We start from the raw sequence: 13,215 nt of genomic DNA on the forward strand, positions 1-13,215 counted from the left end.
CCGTCCATGCTGACATGTATAACTGACTTCACAAGTTATCTGACTAGTCATGTACAGCAGATGCACTCTGTAATATTTGTGTTGTGGAGAAATGACCAGGCAGGAGACAGGAGTACAGTTAGTTTTCGTTTAGTCAAAACCCCTCGTGCTCTACAGTTCCCGGCACCTCAGTGCGCATGTGCATTTCCTATTAGGTGTACTAACGTAACACTGCCGTAATGCATTACTGCTTAGTAACCGCACAGTAACTAATATAAACCGATGTAGATCCCAGATACTACACACTCGTGGAACAAAACCATGTGTTTTTTATTGGAAAACATTTAGCCTACAAGTCCATTGTGTGCTAGCTAGCCAGCGAGTTATTTTCTAGCGCACTGTTCGTGTAGTAACCATTTTCAATGTGGTAACATGCTAGCTAATGTTAACCCAACAGGGCACGGATATTTATTTAACGTTTAGCTAGCTAGTTACGTTAAATCATTGTTTGTATATGTAACGGATGTGAAACGCTAGCTTAGTTAGCGGTGGTGCGCGCTAAATAGTGTTTCAATCGGTGACGTCACTTGCTCTGCGACCTTGAAGTAGTAGTTCCACTTGCTCTGCAAGGTCCGCGGCTTTTGAGGAGCGATGGGTAACGATGCTTCGTGGGTGACTGTTGTTGTGTGCAGAGGGTCCCTGGTTCGCGCCCGAGTATGGGCGAGGGGACGGTCTAAAATTATACTGTTACATATAGTCAGACTTTTTCCCAGACCCTACAGGTGGTGACATGCTAGCTAGTCCATCAGGGAAGGGATATTTAATGTTCAATAGTTAGAACTAATCGCTAACATTAGGCACATTCGCTAGCATGTCACCGTCTATTGGGGAAGTTCGAAGTTCGGCTAACGTTAGCTAATGTAGCCAGCCAACCAAGGTGCCTAACTAGCTAGCCCGCCAGGCACTATTTAGCTAGCTATATCCCTGCCCTGGGCTAAAGTTAGTTAAAACTCTAGTCAGAGTGCGTGTCTGTGTCTCTGCAGGCGCAGGAGAACGAGCAGTAGCAGGTTTTCTATTCTTAATCACATTAATAACAACATTAGCTCATCATGTTAATTCTCTCTGATTACTGATCCAACCCCCCCCCCCCATGGACTTCCATCAGTCAGTTAAGAAACCCTAATCCCATTCATTGTGTTGATGTACAGATCATTTGCAAGTATAAAAGCTACATTTAGTTCAACAAAAAAACATTTTAACCCGTGACTTGGAGATCATGTATTGAAATCGCAGGTGGATCTCTGCTATTTCCCTGGCCTTCAGTAACTGTAGGAAAGCATGAGCTACCTGAGTAGCCCCAGTACATTTCCAGCTGTGTAAATAGGATAGAGACTTTTGCATGAAGTCTTACTTTCATCAGACGCTGAGTGCTGGACAGTGGGACGTCAGGTAATATCCTTAGTGCCTTGGCAACCCTTGTGGTGTTACCATGGCGACAGGCATACATCTAGTTGACTTGGCCAAGAGGGTCTGGCACACAGACAGTTGAAGGGGCTAGTTAATCACCATGAAGCTTTTGGCCTATTGCCTTTGCCATATCTATTTACTTAATTTCTGTTCTTGCCTGTTTTTGTAAATAATCACAGTAGAGATACACTACGTGCTGAAGCGTGGCCAGTCAACTCATCATGATAAACGTTTAAAGTGCATGACTTTCACAAAGACACATTTCCTGAGTGTGTTACTCATCCAAATGCTTAAAGATGTTCAGGACGTACAGTATATCGCTTGCTGTGTGGTCCTGTCAGATAGTAAACAATAACGATAGTTAGAAAGAATTTACACATGTCATTTTGAAACAAATTCCATTTGTGTTTGAGTGGACTGAGCCGTGTGCATAGCGGTTACATGACAGATGATATAGATACTTTTTTTGTCTGTGTCACAGGAGGAGTAAGGCTGAATAAACCTGTATATCTTGTGAAGCAATACAGATATCAGCACCTGATCAGATAACTTGTTTTTTAGTACAGTACGGTTCACCAGTCATCAGAAAACGCATGCTACTGTTAATTGCATGCTTTCGAAACGGTTCCAAGCACTTTCGTACAGCAGGAGTCATCTTTGGAAACATACAGCAATGATAGAATGGAGTGAGGAGGGCAGAAGATGTGCACTTGGCCTCGGTCTCAACATGATACTTGGTGAAAAGAATCACAGGTGACCAGCTGTCAAATGTTATTACCATTTACTATTACCATTAATATTTTGTTATTGATTCTGTCATAAAGAAGCTTATGAAAAACATCAGATGAAGTCATGCACAGAGGTCTGCCAAGAAGATTAACAGCATAACCTCTGGCTCTCTAAATAGTCCAGGCTGTCAAACAAATAGCAATTACCTATGATCTTGTAGAGAGGGAGTGCATCCACCCCCATTTTTTTTCTCTATGCAGGGGAAAGGCATGAGTTCCTCCTTGGGTAAGCCTACTTAAACTAGCATTTTCATTGGTTCAGCAAGTGGAAAGGGGGTAAGGGACCATTTGGGAACACTGGCCTAGTCACGTCTCGTGGTTGGGGTGAGCTACTACTCTGGGCTCCTCTCTCTGTCCCCTGGACTAGTCATGTCCCCTGGTCCAGTGGTTGGGGTGAGCTACTACTCTGGGCTCCTCTCTCTGTCCCCTGGACTAGTCACGTCCCCTGGTCCCGTGGTTGGGTTGAGCTACTGCTCTGGGCTCCTCTCTCTCTCCCCTGGCCTAGTGTGCATCTGTTTGGCAGGGCCCTCTTCCAGGGCCCGGCGGGACCCCAGCAAACATGGGCCTTTCTTCTTCAGCTCTCCTCTCAGAGAGAGAGAGAGGGCAATGTGTGCATAACTATGGCCTGATTTCACCCTGCTCCTCGAAAAAAACACCCTCAAATACATACGACTGGGTTTTACAAAGTTTTCATTGTTGATAGTGTGAATGGGATTTTGAAACACACATCTGTGGAATTGTGAAAAACCAAACTTTAGAAACAATATTTCAGTTTATGTGCCTTGTAAAAAGTTTTACTGAAGTTGTCTTTTCCCCCCTCATCTAAAGAACAGCATCTAGACTTTAGATATATATATATTTATTTATTAATTAAAATAAAATAAAAATATTTAGCCTTTATTTAACTAGGCAAGTCAGTTAAGAACAAATTCTTATTTACAATGACGGCTTACACTGGCCAAACCCGGACGATGCTGAGCCAATTGTGCGCCGCCCTATGGGAATCCCAATCACGGCCGGTTGTGATACAGCCTGGAATTGAACCAGGGTGTCTGTAGTGACACCTCTAGCACTGAGATGCAGTGCCTTAGATCGCTGTGCCACTCTGGAGCCCCTATAGATTTTATGTCTATTGATTTTTACTTTCTCAACCAAGAGTCCCATAGACCACTCAGCTGTCATGTGAGCCGCTTCAGAGGCCACGATGGACATGTGGCTAAAGGATTACTTCTATAATAAACATGGCATGATGTCAGTCAGAGGCTGGAGGCATTGTAGCTAGTTATCTGGATAGACAAATCAGAACTGAGCTGATGGAGGACTCAGGAAGTCAGTCTTCAGTACCTCTCCATCCTATCAACACAAATCAAATCACATTTTATTTGTCACATGCTTCGTAAACAACAGGTGTAGACTGACAGTGAAATGTTTACTTACGGGCCCTTCCCAACAATGCAGAGACAAATAAAATAGAGAAATAATAGAAAAGTAAAACACGTAATAATAAAAGTACAAATAAATTCACAATAAGTAACGATAACTTGGCTATATACACAGGGTACCAGTACTGTGTTGATGTGCAGGGGTATGAGCTCACTGAGGTAGATATGCAAATATAACTATGAATAAAGTAACAGATAATTAACAGTAGCAGCAGCGTATGCAATGAGTGCAAAAAAGGTCAATGTAGATGGTCCGGGTAGCTATTTGGTTAACTATTTACAGTGCCTTGCGAAAGTATTCGGCACCCTTGAACTTTGCGACCTTTTGCCACATTTTAGGCTTCAAACATAAAGATATAAAACTATTTTTTTGTGAAGAATCAACAACAAGTGGGACACAATCATGAAGTGGAACGACATTTATTGGATATTTCAAACTTTTTTAACAAATCAAAAACTGAAAAATTGGGCGTGCAAAATTATTCAGTGTTAATACTTTGTAGCGCCACCTTTTGCTGCGATTACAGCTGTAAGACTTGGGGTATGTCTCTATCAGTTTTGCACATCGAGAGACTGAAATTTTTTCCCATTCCTCCTTGCAAAACAGCTCGAGCTCAGTGAGGTTGGATGGAGCGCATTTGTGAACAGCAGTTTTCAGTTCTTTCCACAGATTCTCGATTGGATTCAGGTCTGGACTTTGACTTGGCCATTCTAACACCTGGATATGTTTATTTTTGAACCATCTGTAGATTTTGCTTTATGTTTTGGATCATTGTCTTGTTGGAAGACAAATCTCCGTCCCAGTCTCAGGTATTTTGCAGACTCCATCAGGTTTTCTTCCAGAATGGTCCTGTATTTGGCTCCATCCATCTTCCCATCAATTTTAACCATCTTTCCTGTCCCTGCTGAAGAAAAGCAGGCCCAAACCATGATGCTGCCACCACCATGTTTGACAGTGGGGATGTTGTGTTCAGGATGATGAGCTGTGTTGCTTTTACGCCAAACATAACGTTTTGCATTGTTGCCAAAAAGTTCAATTTTGGTTTCATCTGACCAGAGCACCTTCTTCCACATGTTTGGTGTGTCTCCCAGGTGGCTTGTGGCAAACTTTAAACAACACTTTTTATGGATATCTTTAAGAAATGGGTTTCTTCTTGCCACTCTTCCATAAAGGCCAGATTTGTGCAATATACGACTGATTGTTGTCCTATGGACAGAGTCTCCCACCTCAGCTGTAGATCTCTGCAGTTCATCCAGAGTGATCATGGGCCTCTTGGCTGCATCTCTGATCAGTCTTCTCCTTGTATGAGCTGAAAGTTTAGAGGGACGGCCAGGTCTTGGTAGATTTGCAGTGGTCTGATACTCCTTCCATTTCAATATTATCGCTTGCACAGTGCTCCTTGGGATGTTTAAAGCTTGGGAAATCTTTTTGTATCCAAATCCGGCTTTAAACTTCTTCACAACAGTATCTCGGACCTGCCTGGTGTGTTCCTTGTTCTTCATGATGCTCTCTGCGCTTTTAACGGACCTCTGAGACTATCACAGTGCAGGTGCATTTATACGGAGACTTGATTACACACAGGTGGATTGTATTTATCATCATTAGTCATTTAGGTCAACATTGGATCATTCAGAAATCCTCACTGAACTTCTGGAGAGAGTTTGAGAGTAGCCCTCTTTATAACATGATCATACTACAGAGATAATGCCACATCCACAACTCTACAGTGGGCCAGGAATGAATCCCCTGCCTACCACATATGTGATTTCAATAAGATGGTCAAGTAATGTCCGTTTTTTTGGTCCTCATTTTAGTGTTGTCGTTTTGTTTTCTTCTTAATAAACATGTAATTTGCAACATGATTTATGGACTTTTTACGACTGTAACTACTTCCCCCCGCTTTCTACCTCAATGGCCAATGGCTAAACCAGGCGGAGCGCAACCCCCGCGGTTCCAATAAAGCTGACAGGCTGACGGTAAAGGCCTCTCCTGCTGGGCTGCCTCTTTGTCCAGCTCCTCTCTGCCTCCTCCTGTGATTCCCATTACGCCATCACACAGCTCCCAGAGCCCATTCACTTCTCCCTGCCACTTTTCTCCTCACAAAATTCACTGTTGCACATTATTCCAAACAATTAAAATAAAAAGCTTGTGGCTCAGGTATGAAAGGGAGTATTATTCAGTCTAGACTCTGGAAGGTATGTAATAGACATACCTGGGGCTATGCGGTCAGTTTATTTGCATACCAGAAACAAATGGGTACCCTTTTCAGCCAAGGGAAATAGGTTGTTACCAAATCACATTTTGTTTATGCATTTCTGGTTGGTAGGTTTTATACATCTCATAAAGGTATCTGGAACAGCTTAACAGGAGGGTCACTTAGGGAGAAAGGAGGTTCATGTGGTTTGAAAGTATCAGAAAATAGACCTTTGGTTTAGATGTGCATGGCAACTAGAAGCAGCTTCAGCATCCCTGTGTGTGGGTGTGAGAGACAGTACAATAATAGATATGTTCACATGGGTCACAGGGAGAAGAGGAGCCAACTGTTTCATTGCTTTTCTGGCAAATAGTAATACTAGTAATACCCTGCTATTATTATGTTATGAACTAAAATCAACTGAAGCAATTGGAAACAAATTGCACCATGCCAATGGGGAAAATGCAAAATGTGTAAGATTAATGGACATTCCTAATAGTGATCTAGACTTAAATCCTTGAGGCAGCTCTGATACTTGTGTGACAGTCCGTGGTCCAATCATTGACCCTGAAGTTTAATTCCAATCTAAAATAATTTTTCCACTTGAATAAATGGAACATCCTTCAAATATTATTTTCAAAGAGAATAACGATGTTGAGCGCTGGTATTTTACGACCGAGGGTACCCATACCTTTCAAGTCAGCTTCTCCTTTACTTTTCCCAAGATACATCATTAACTGCGTTTGATTTATGCCATCCATTAATATTTCTAATAGTGGTATAATTTTATTTGGATTTCTGGTTGGAAGTAGAATGACTGACCGTGATGCTCACTGTTGTCTGTGCATGTTAATATAATATACTGTAAGAGAGTCACTTGATCCTCTTGACTTCTTCCCAAAGGACTCTAATGCCTTCTTCATACCAGACAAATGACCCAGATCAGAAAGCACTTGGTATAAGTAACCCTTGTATCAAACCAATCCTATTTCGATACACTCTCTTTTGACTGGGGTTACGTTGAAATAGCGTTACCTCTGGAGCCTGATGGCAGACAAAGAGGCTCTTACAAGAGCCATGACTTTGAACAGGGAATGGGAATCTTCAAAGCTGTCTGCTGCTTCTACCTCAGAGACATTGAATGGTAAATTATGACGGATGTATTTGGATCACAGTCGGCCAAATGGCCTGATTTATGCTAAAGGATGCACCAGTAGACTCAATTATAAGTCAGCCTTGGGTCACACACTAGAAGTGGCTTTTCACATCGTATAAACCTATCAAAACATAAATCATCATCATAGGATATTTGTTCAATGTCACCCGCAAGGGTCTTCTCTCGTTACAGCAGACAATAGTTCTCAAAAATAATCCATGTGTCTGTGTTCTTTCCTTTCAGTCCCATGATATTCCCGAAAGACCCCTATAGTCCACAACAACTAGCCTAGCTATAGTATCACCATTTCAAATATTTATGTCGTGGTTCAGAGGCAGTAGGCTACATGCACAACCAATGTTAAATGAAAGATGCACACAACAGGAAAAATGACAGGCACACAACATGAAAGGGTTTAAGCTCTGTCATTCATCACTCTCAGTGTCAATCGCTCATAATATATGCATAGATGATTAGTTCCTGGTCTGTCTCCCCCAAGGCCTGTTTAAAGCTGGAGTGTAGTAAGAGACTGAAGGACATTTCTCACAGGTCTCCAACCACATCAATTGCTCAACTGAACTCCATTCACTATGGGCATTCCACTGAACCTGGGTACTCTGGTCCTAATGCTCATTTTCTACAGCGAAGGTAAAGAAAGCAAATACCTAGACATTAAATGTATGTATTGATTCAGGGTCTTGATGTACTTTTGCAGTCTACTACTACCAATCCAAAATTGTATTGAAGGGAATTCAAGGAATGTACAGGAAGAAAATGTGTCTGAAAAGTGTTGTTAAAAGACAGCTGACGCGCTCCCCTCCATATGTATTTGGACAGAAAGTCAAAATGTTAAATATGGTTCTATACTCCAGCGTTTTGGATTTGAGACAAAAATGTTTGGTATGAGGTGAAAGTACAGAATGTCATATTTTAAATAAGGATATTTTCAAACATATCTGTTTTACCATTTAGAAAATAAATACATGTATCTACAGTTGAGGTCAGAAGTTTACATACACTTAGGTTGGAGTCATTAAAACTCATTTTACAACAACTCCACAAATTTTTTGTTAACAAACTATAGTTTTGACAAGTAGGTTAGGACATCTACTTTGTGCATGAAACAAGCAATTTTTCCAACAATTGTTTACAGACAGATTATTTAACTTATAATTCACTGTATTACAATTCCAGTGGTTCATAAGTTTGCATACACTAAGTAGACTGTGCCTTTAAACAGCTTGGAAAATTCCAGAAAACGATGTCATGGCTTTAGAAGCTTCTGATAGGCTAATTGACATAATTTGAGTAAATTGGAGGTGTACCTGTGGATGTATTTCAAGGTCTACCTTCAGGTACTGGAGGAAACAGGTACAAAAGTATCCATATCCACAGTAAAATGAGTCCTATATCCACATAACCTGAATGGCCGCTCAGCCAGGAAGAAGCCACTGCTCCAAAACTGCCATAAAAAAAGCCAGACTACGGTTTGCAACTGCACATGGGGACAAAGATCATACTTTTTGGAGAAATGTCCTCTGGTCTGATGAAACAAAAATAGAACTGTTTGGCCATAATGACCATTGTTATGTTTGTAGGAAAAAGGGGGAGGCTTGCAATCCGAAGAACACCATCCCAACCGTGACACACGGGGGTGACAACATCATGTTGTGGGGGTGCTTTGCTGCAGGAGGGACTGGTGCACTTCACAAAATAGATGGCATCATGAGGAGGAAATTGTGGATATATTGAAGCAACATCTCAAGACATCTGTCAGGAAGTTAAAGCTAGGTCGCAAATGAGTCTTCCAAATGGACAATGACCCCAAGCATACTTCCAAAGATGTGGCAAAATGGCTTAAGGACAACAAAGTCAAGGTATTGGATTGGCCATCAGAAAAGCCCTGACCTCAATCCTATAGATAATGTGTGGGCAGATCTGAAAAAGCATGTGCGAGCAAGGAGGCCTACAAACCTGACTCAGTTACACCAGCTCTGTCAGGAGGAATGGGTCAAATGTCACCCAACTTATTGTGGGAAGCTTGGGGAAGACTACCCAAAAAGTTTGACCCAAGTTAAACAATTTAAAGGCAATGCTACCAAATGCTAATTGAGTGTATGTAAACTTCTGACCCACTGGGAATGTGATGAAAGAAAGAAAAGCTGAAATAAATAATTCTCTCTACTATTATTCTGACATTTCACATTCTTAAAATAAAGTGGTGATCCTAACTGACCTAAGACAGGGATTTTTTTATGAGCATTAAATGTCAGGAATTGTGAAAAACTGAGTTTAAATGTATTTGGCTAAGGTGTATGTAAACCTTCGACTGTACCTAGTACCCTCATCAGTATTTGGACAAATTCACTTATAGTGTATTAAGTAGTTAAAAGTTTGGTAGGTCCCATATTCCTTGCACACAATGACTACATCAAGCTTTTGGCTTTACAAACTTTTTGGATGCTTTTACAGCTTGTTTTGGTTGTGTTTCGGATTATGTTTTGCTCAACAGGAAGTGAATGGTTAGTAATGTATTGAGTCATTTTGGAGTCACTTTTATTTTAAGTTAGAATAGTTTCTGAACACATCTACATTTATGTAGATGCTACCATGATTATGAGTAATCACAAATGGATTGTGAATGATAAAAAGTTAGAAAGTTACAGAGGGACAAAGATCATGAGGGACTAGATATATAAAGTTCTTTCATTTCTAAATGGTTAAACAGATATGTCTGAAAATACCCTCGAATAAAAGGTGACATTCTGGGCTGTCTCCTCATGTGAAACATTCTATCTTAAATCCAAAATGCCGGAGTATAGAGCCAAATTTGAAATGTTAGCTTCAATGTTCAAATAGATATGGAGGGGGGTGTACATCAAGTATTGCATAACCTTTATGAGGGCAAGATGAAAAATGCACATCTATCGTTAAATATTGTGGGTCCTGATTTTTGGTGCTGTCACAGTGCATGCAGGGCGCATCTATGGGGGCAAGGAGGCCGTGCCTTACAGTAGACCCTACATGGTCCTCCTGGAGAGGGCTACCACCAACATCCTGAAGCCCAAAAACTGTGCTGGCTTTCTAGTGAGAGAGGACTTTGTGATGACTGCTGCCCACTGCAATGGGAGGTCAGTAATGTCTGCTTATCTAGTGAGAGAATACCAGGGGCAAACATATGGGGAGATATAAGCCATTGTCTGCCCTATAAATCATGCAACTGTTTCTCTTTCCTACCTTATATATGCAGGGAATTAGATTTCAGCCAAAACAAGTGCAAAATTATTGCTAGTCAAACACTGATATTTATTGCAATCCCACCTATTAAAAGGACATTTTAATAGGCCACCATTTCAAAGTCTCTAGGTTTTTCACACCTGAATATTTTTCTACTGTTTTTAGGCTAGGGCTATCCTACGCTACCCCTTGTTTCACACAGCTCTTCCTAATTTTGCATTTACACATTTTGACATCATGCATTTCTAACGTACCCTTTGGAGAATTTAGATGTGAAACACAGCTTAGCCCAGGGCTAAGAGCTCCAATAGCCAAACAAAGGTCCAGTATGAAAAACCTACCAATACATTGGATCCCGCACCATTAAGACGTATTGCAGACTGTTGAAATGTCAAGCCACATGCTAAACAAAGGGGAGTGCAAGAATATACTGTAGATTGACATGACATAGATTAACATTATGTTTTCAATCAGCCTCTGTGATTAACCCACTACTGCCTGCTGCAGATATGTGTAAGACCACAGTATATTGTATTACATTGTGTCTGTGTATGTTACAGATCCATTAAGGTCAAGCTGGGAGTCCACAACGTGCAACAGGAAAGCGCTCAGGAAATATTTGTGAAAAAGGCATTTCCACATCCACATTATGATAATGAAGAACATGATAATGATATCATGCTACTCAAGGTAAATCTCCTAGCTAGGACCTAAAGTTACGCATACTGTTTTTATGTTTAATTGTGCAATGCATGTTGATGTGACTACAATGTCAAAGTATGCAATCTCTTTGTATCAGACATGTCACAACAAATAATAATTATTAGTTTACCACTATTAAGGTAGGTTATAGAACATCTAAGGTTGTAAGTTGTAACATTTGACATCCCCGCTCTTTCTGCCTCCCAGCTGGAGAAGAATGTGCTTGTCACCGACCGTGTGAGACCCATTGGCCTCCCGCAGACAGAAGATGAGGAGGTGCCCAAGGACTGTCTGGTGTCAGGCTGGGGCTTCAATATCAGGGGAGTAAACAAAGGATCCTCTGTGCTACTGGACCTCAACGTGACACTGGTTGCGAGTCAAGTATGCTCAGACAACCATGCGTTCTGCTCTTCAGGACTAAATGGACCTGCTCAGGTAAGTGGCGTCTTAAAGTATGTCATTTTGCAGGGGAAAGAACATGGGAGTAAAGAAAGAAAACAATACTTTCACCTTGATGGATGGCATGAATCATTCCAAGTGAAATGTGCCTGTTCATTTGGTCAGTATCGTGGTCACCATGTGTTATTTCCAGGGAGACTCCGGAAGTCCATTGGTCTGTAACGGTGTGGCCTATGGGGTGGTGTCCTGCTCTATAGACAAACTCTACATTTACACGCGCATCCCTGACTACCTGGACTGGATCACCAACACCATGAATAATTGATACGACACTGACCAGAAACCTCTACAGTTTGTTCATTTGTTCACCCAGGTCCCTAGAAGCATGATTATGATACTGCAGAATCTGAATGTGTTTATGATGCTTTCTGATTGATTTAACGGTGCTGGTTAATGTCTGTGTGACTTCATGCAGTAAGCCAAAGATTGTTAGTATAACCTCCTTGTTCTGTGTTGAAGCCTCTGAATTTCCATCTGTCAAACAATGCTTTCAAGTCCTGTTCTGTGCTGCAGCTGTTTTAAATCTTAAATTGTGAATCGTGGGATTAAATAAGTAGAGAGTTTATGTTATTGAACATATTTATTTTGTGAATATCAATATGAGCAAACTGGGAAGAGGTGCTTTGATCAAGTTGTCCCTTAAACAGTGAGGCAATCACACAATGCTTACTGCATTTTGGAGTAGGCTATATTGAAAATATATGAGCAGTAAAAGACATCGAGCATATCAAAAATCTTAACAAGACTGCCCCCTTGTGCACATCTGAATAACATACAGTCCATGTAAAATACATTAAAGGCCCAGTGCAGTCCAAAACGTGATTTATTGTGTTTTATATATATTTCCACACTATGAGATTGGAATAATACTGTGAAATTGTGAAAATTATGATAATGCCCTTTTAGTGTGAGAGCTGTTTGAAAAGGCTGCCTGAAATGTCAGCCTGCCTGGTGACATCAGTTAGTTAATAGACCCATAAGAAAGCGTTCCAAACCTCTCTGACCATAACAGTTAGTTGTCAGTTTTCCCCTCCCCACTCAGACTCCCAGACAGTCCTAGTAAAATTCTTGCTTGAGAAACTGTTATTTGCTAAGATGCTATTTTTTAATTTTTTAAAAACTATTTTAATTGAAAACAGGTACTTAAAGGGTATCCACCTCAAACCACAAATGCCCATGATTAACAGTGTTAAATAACACTAATATGTGAAAAAAATATTTTTGGTGAACAAATGTTTCGTTTTCTCATTATAATAAGCTTGGTAGCAACATGAGAAAATCGTTGTTGAAATCTGTTGAAGCTAAAAACCCACAATGCAATACTTTCTCTGGGCTGTCTAGGTAGCTAAGCTAGCAAACGTATAATACCAAAGTCAATATCAGCATGTGAATTAACTAGCTAGCTGTAAAATCGCTTAAACTGCACTATCAATTTAGGAGTCTATTTCACCGAATTCAACCTGCAATTATCTCTGCCTACAGCACTGAGGCACAATAAAAATGGCCCAGAGCAAGGGCAGATGACGTTGCTACGGCAACAATTGCCTTTCCCATGTTTCCCAGACACACAAGGCGCATTGCGAGAAGGAAAAACTGAGTTGAATAATTGATTGAGCACATCTAAGCGACATATATACTTTGTCATAATGATATAAACGGATGGATGTGTTATAGACACATATGCCCATACCATATATTGGCTGATTTGGCGATCTGGAGTGCAGGTAATTGTTTTAAAAGCTTTATGAAATGTGATAGCATGTTATCCTCTATTTCCAGTGAAGAGAACC

The 13,215-nt window shown here is 40.8% G+C and overlaps 1 protein-coding gene across 1 annotated transcript; it reads left to right on the plus strand.

Moving 5' to 3' along the window:
- The first annotated feature begins 7,535 nt into the window (after positions 1-7,535).
- si:ch211-212d10.1 (granzyme-like protein 2) lies at positions 7,536-11,990 on the plus strand. The gene is made up of 5 exons (XM_024422736.2): positions 7,536-7,675; positions 9,996-10,158; positions 10,825-10,954; positions 11,174-11,401; positions 11,559-11,990. Exons 1-5 carry the CDS (start codon positions 7,618-7,620, stop codon positions 11,688-11,690), a joined length of 711 nt encoding a protein of 236 aa, XP_024278504.1. The 5' UTR covers positions 7,536-7,617; the 3' UTR covers positions 11,691-11,990.
- The last annotated feature ends 1,225 nt before the right edge of the window (positions 11,991-13,215 follow it).

Source organism: Oncorhynchus tshawytscha, linkage group LG05 (assembly GCF_018296145.1).
Source record: "Oncorhynchus tshawytscha isolate Ot180627B linkage group LG05, Otsh_v2.0, whole genome shotgun sequence".
In the NCBI taxonomy this organism is placed as follows: Eukaryota; Metazoa; Chordata; class Actinopteri; order Salmoniformes; family Salmonidae; genus Oncorhynchus; species Oncorhynchus tshawytscha.

Excerpts from the sequence above, each read along its gene's own strand:
- si:ch211-212d10.1 (XM_024422736.2), top strand. The coding sequence starts at position 7,618 with ATGGGCATTCCACTGAACCTGGGTACTCTGGTCCTAATGCTCATTTTC. Across the intron at positions 10,159-10,824 it reads GCTGCCCACTGCAATGGGAG|ATCCATTAAGGTCAAGCTGG; the intron begins GTCAGTAATGTC and ends TGTATGTTACAG. Across the intron at positions 11,402-11,558 it reads GACTAAATGGACCTGCTCAG|GGAGACTCCGGAAGTCCATT; the intron begins GTAAGTGGCGTC and ends TGTTATTTCCAG.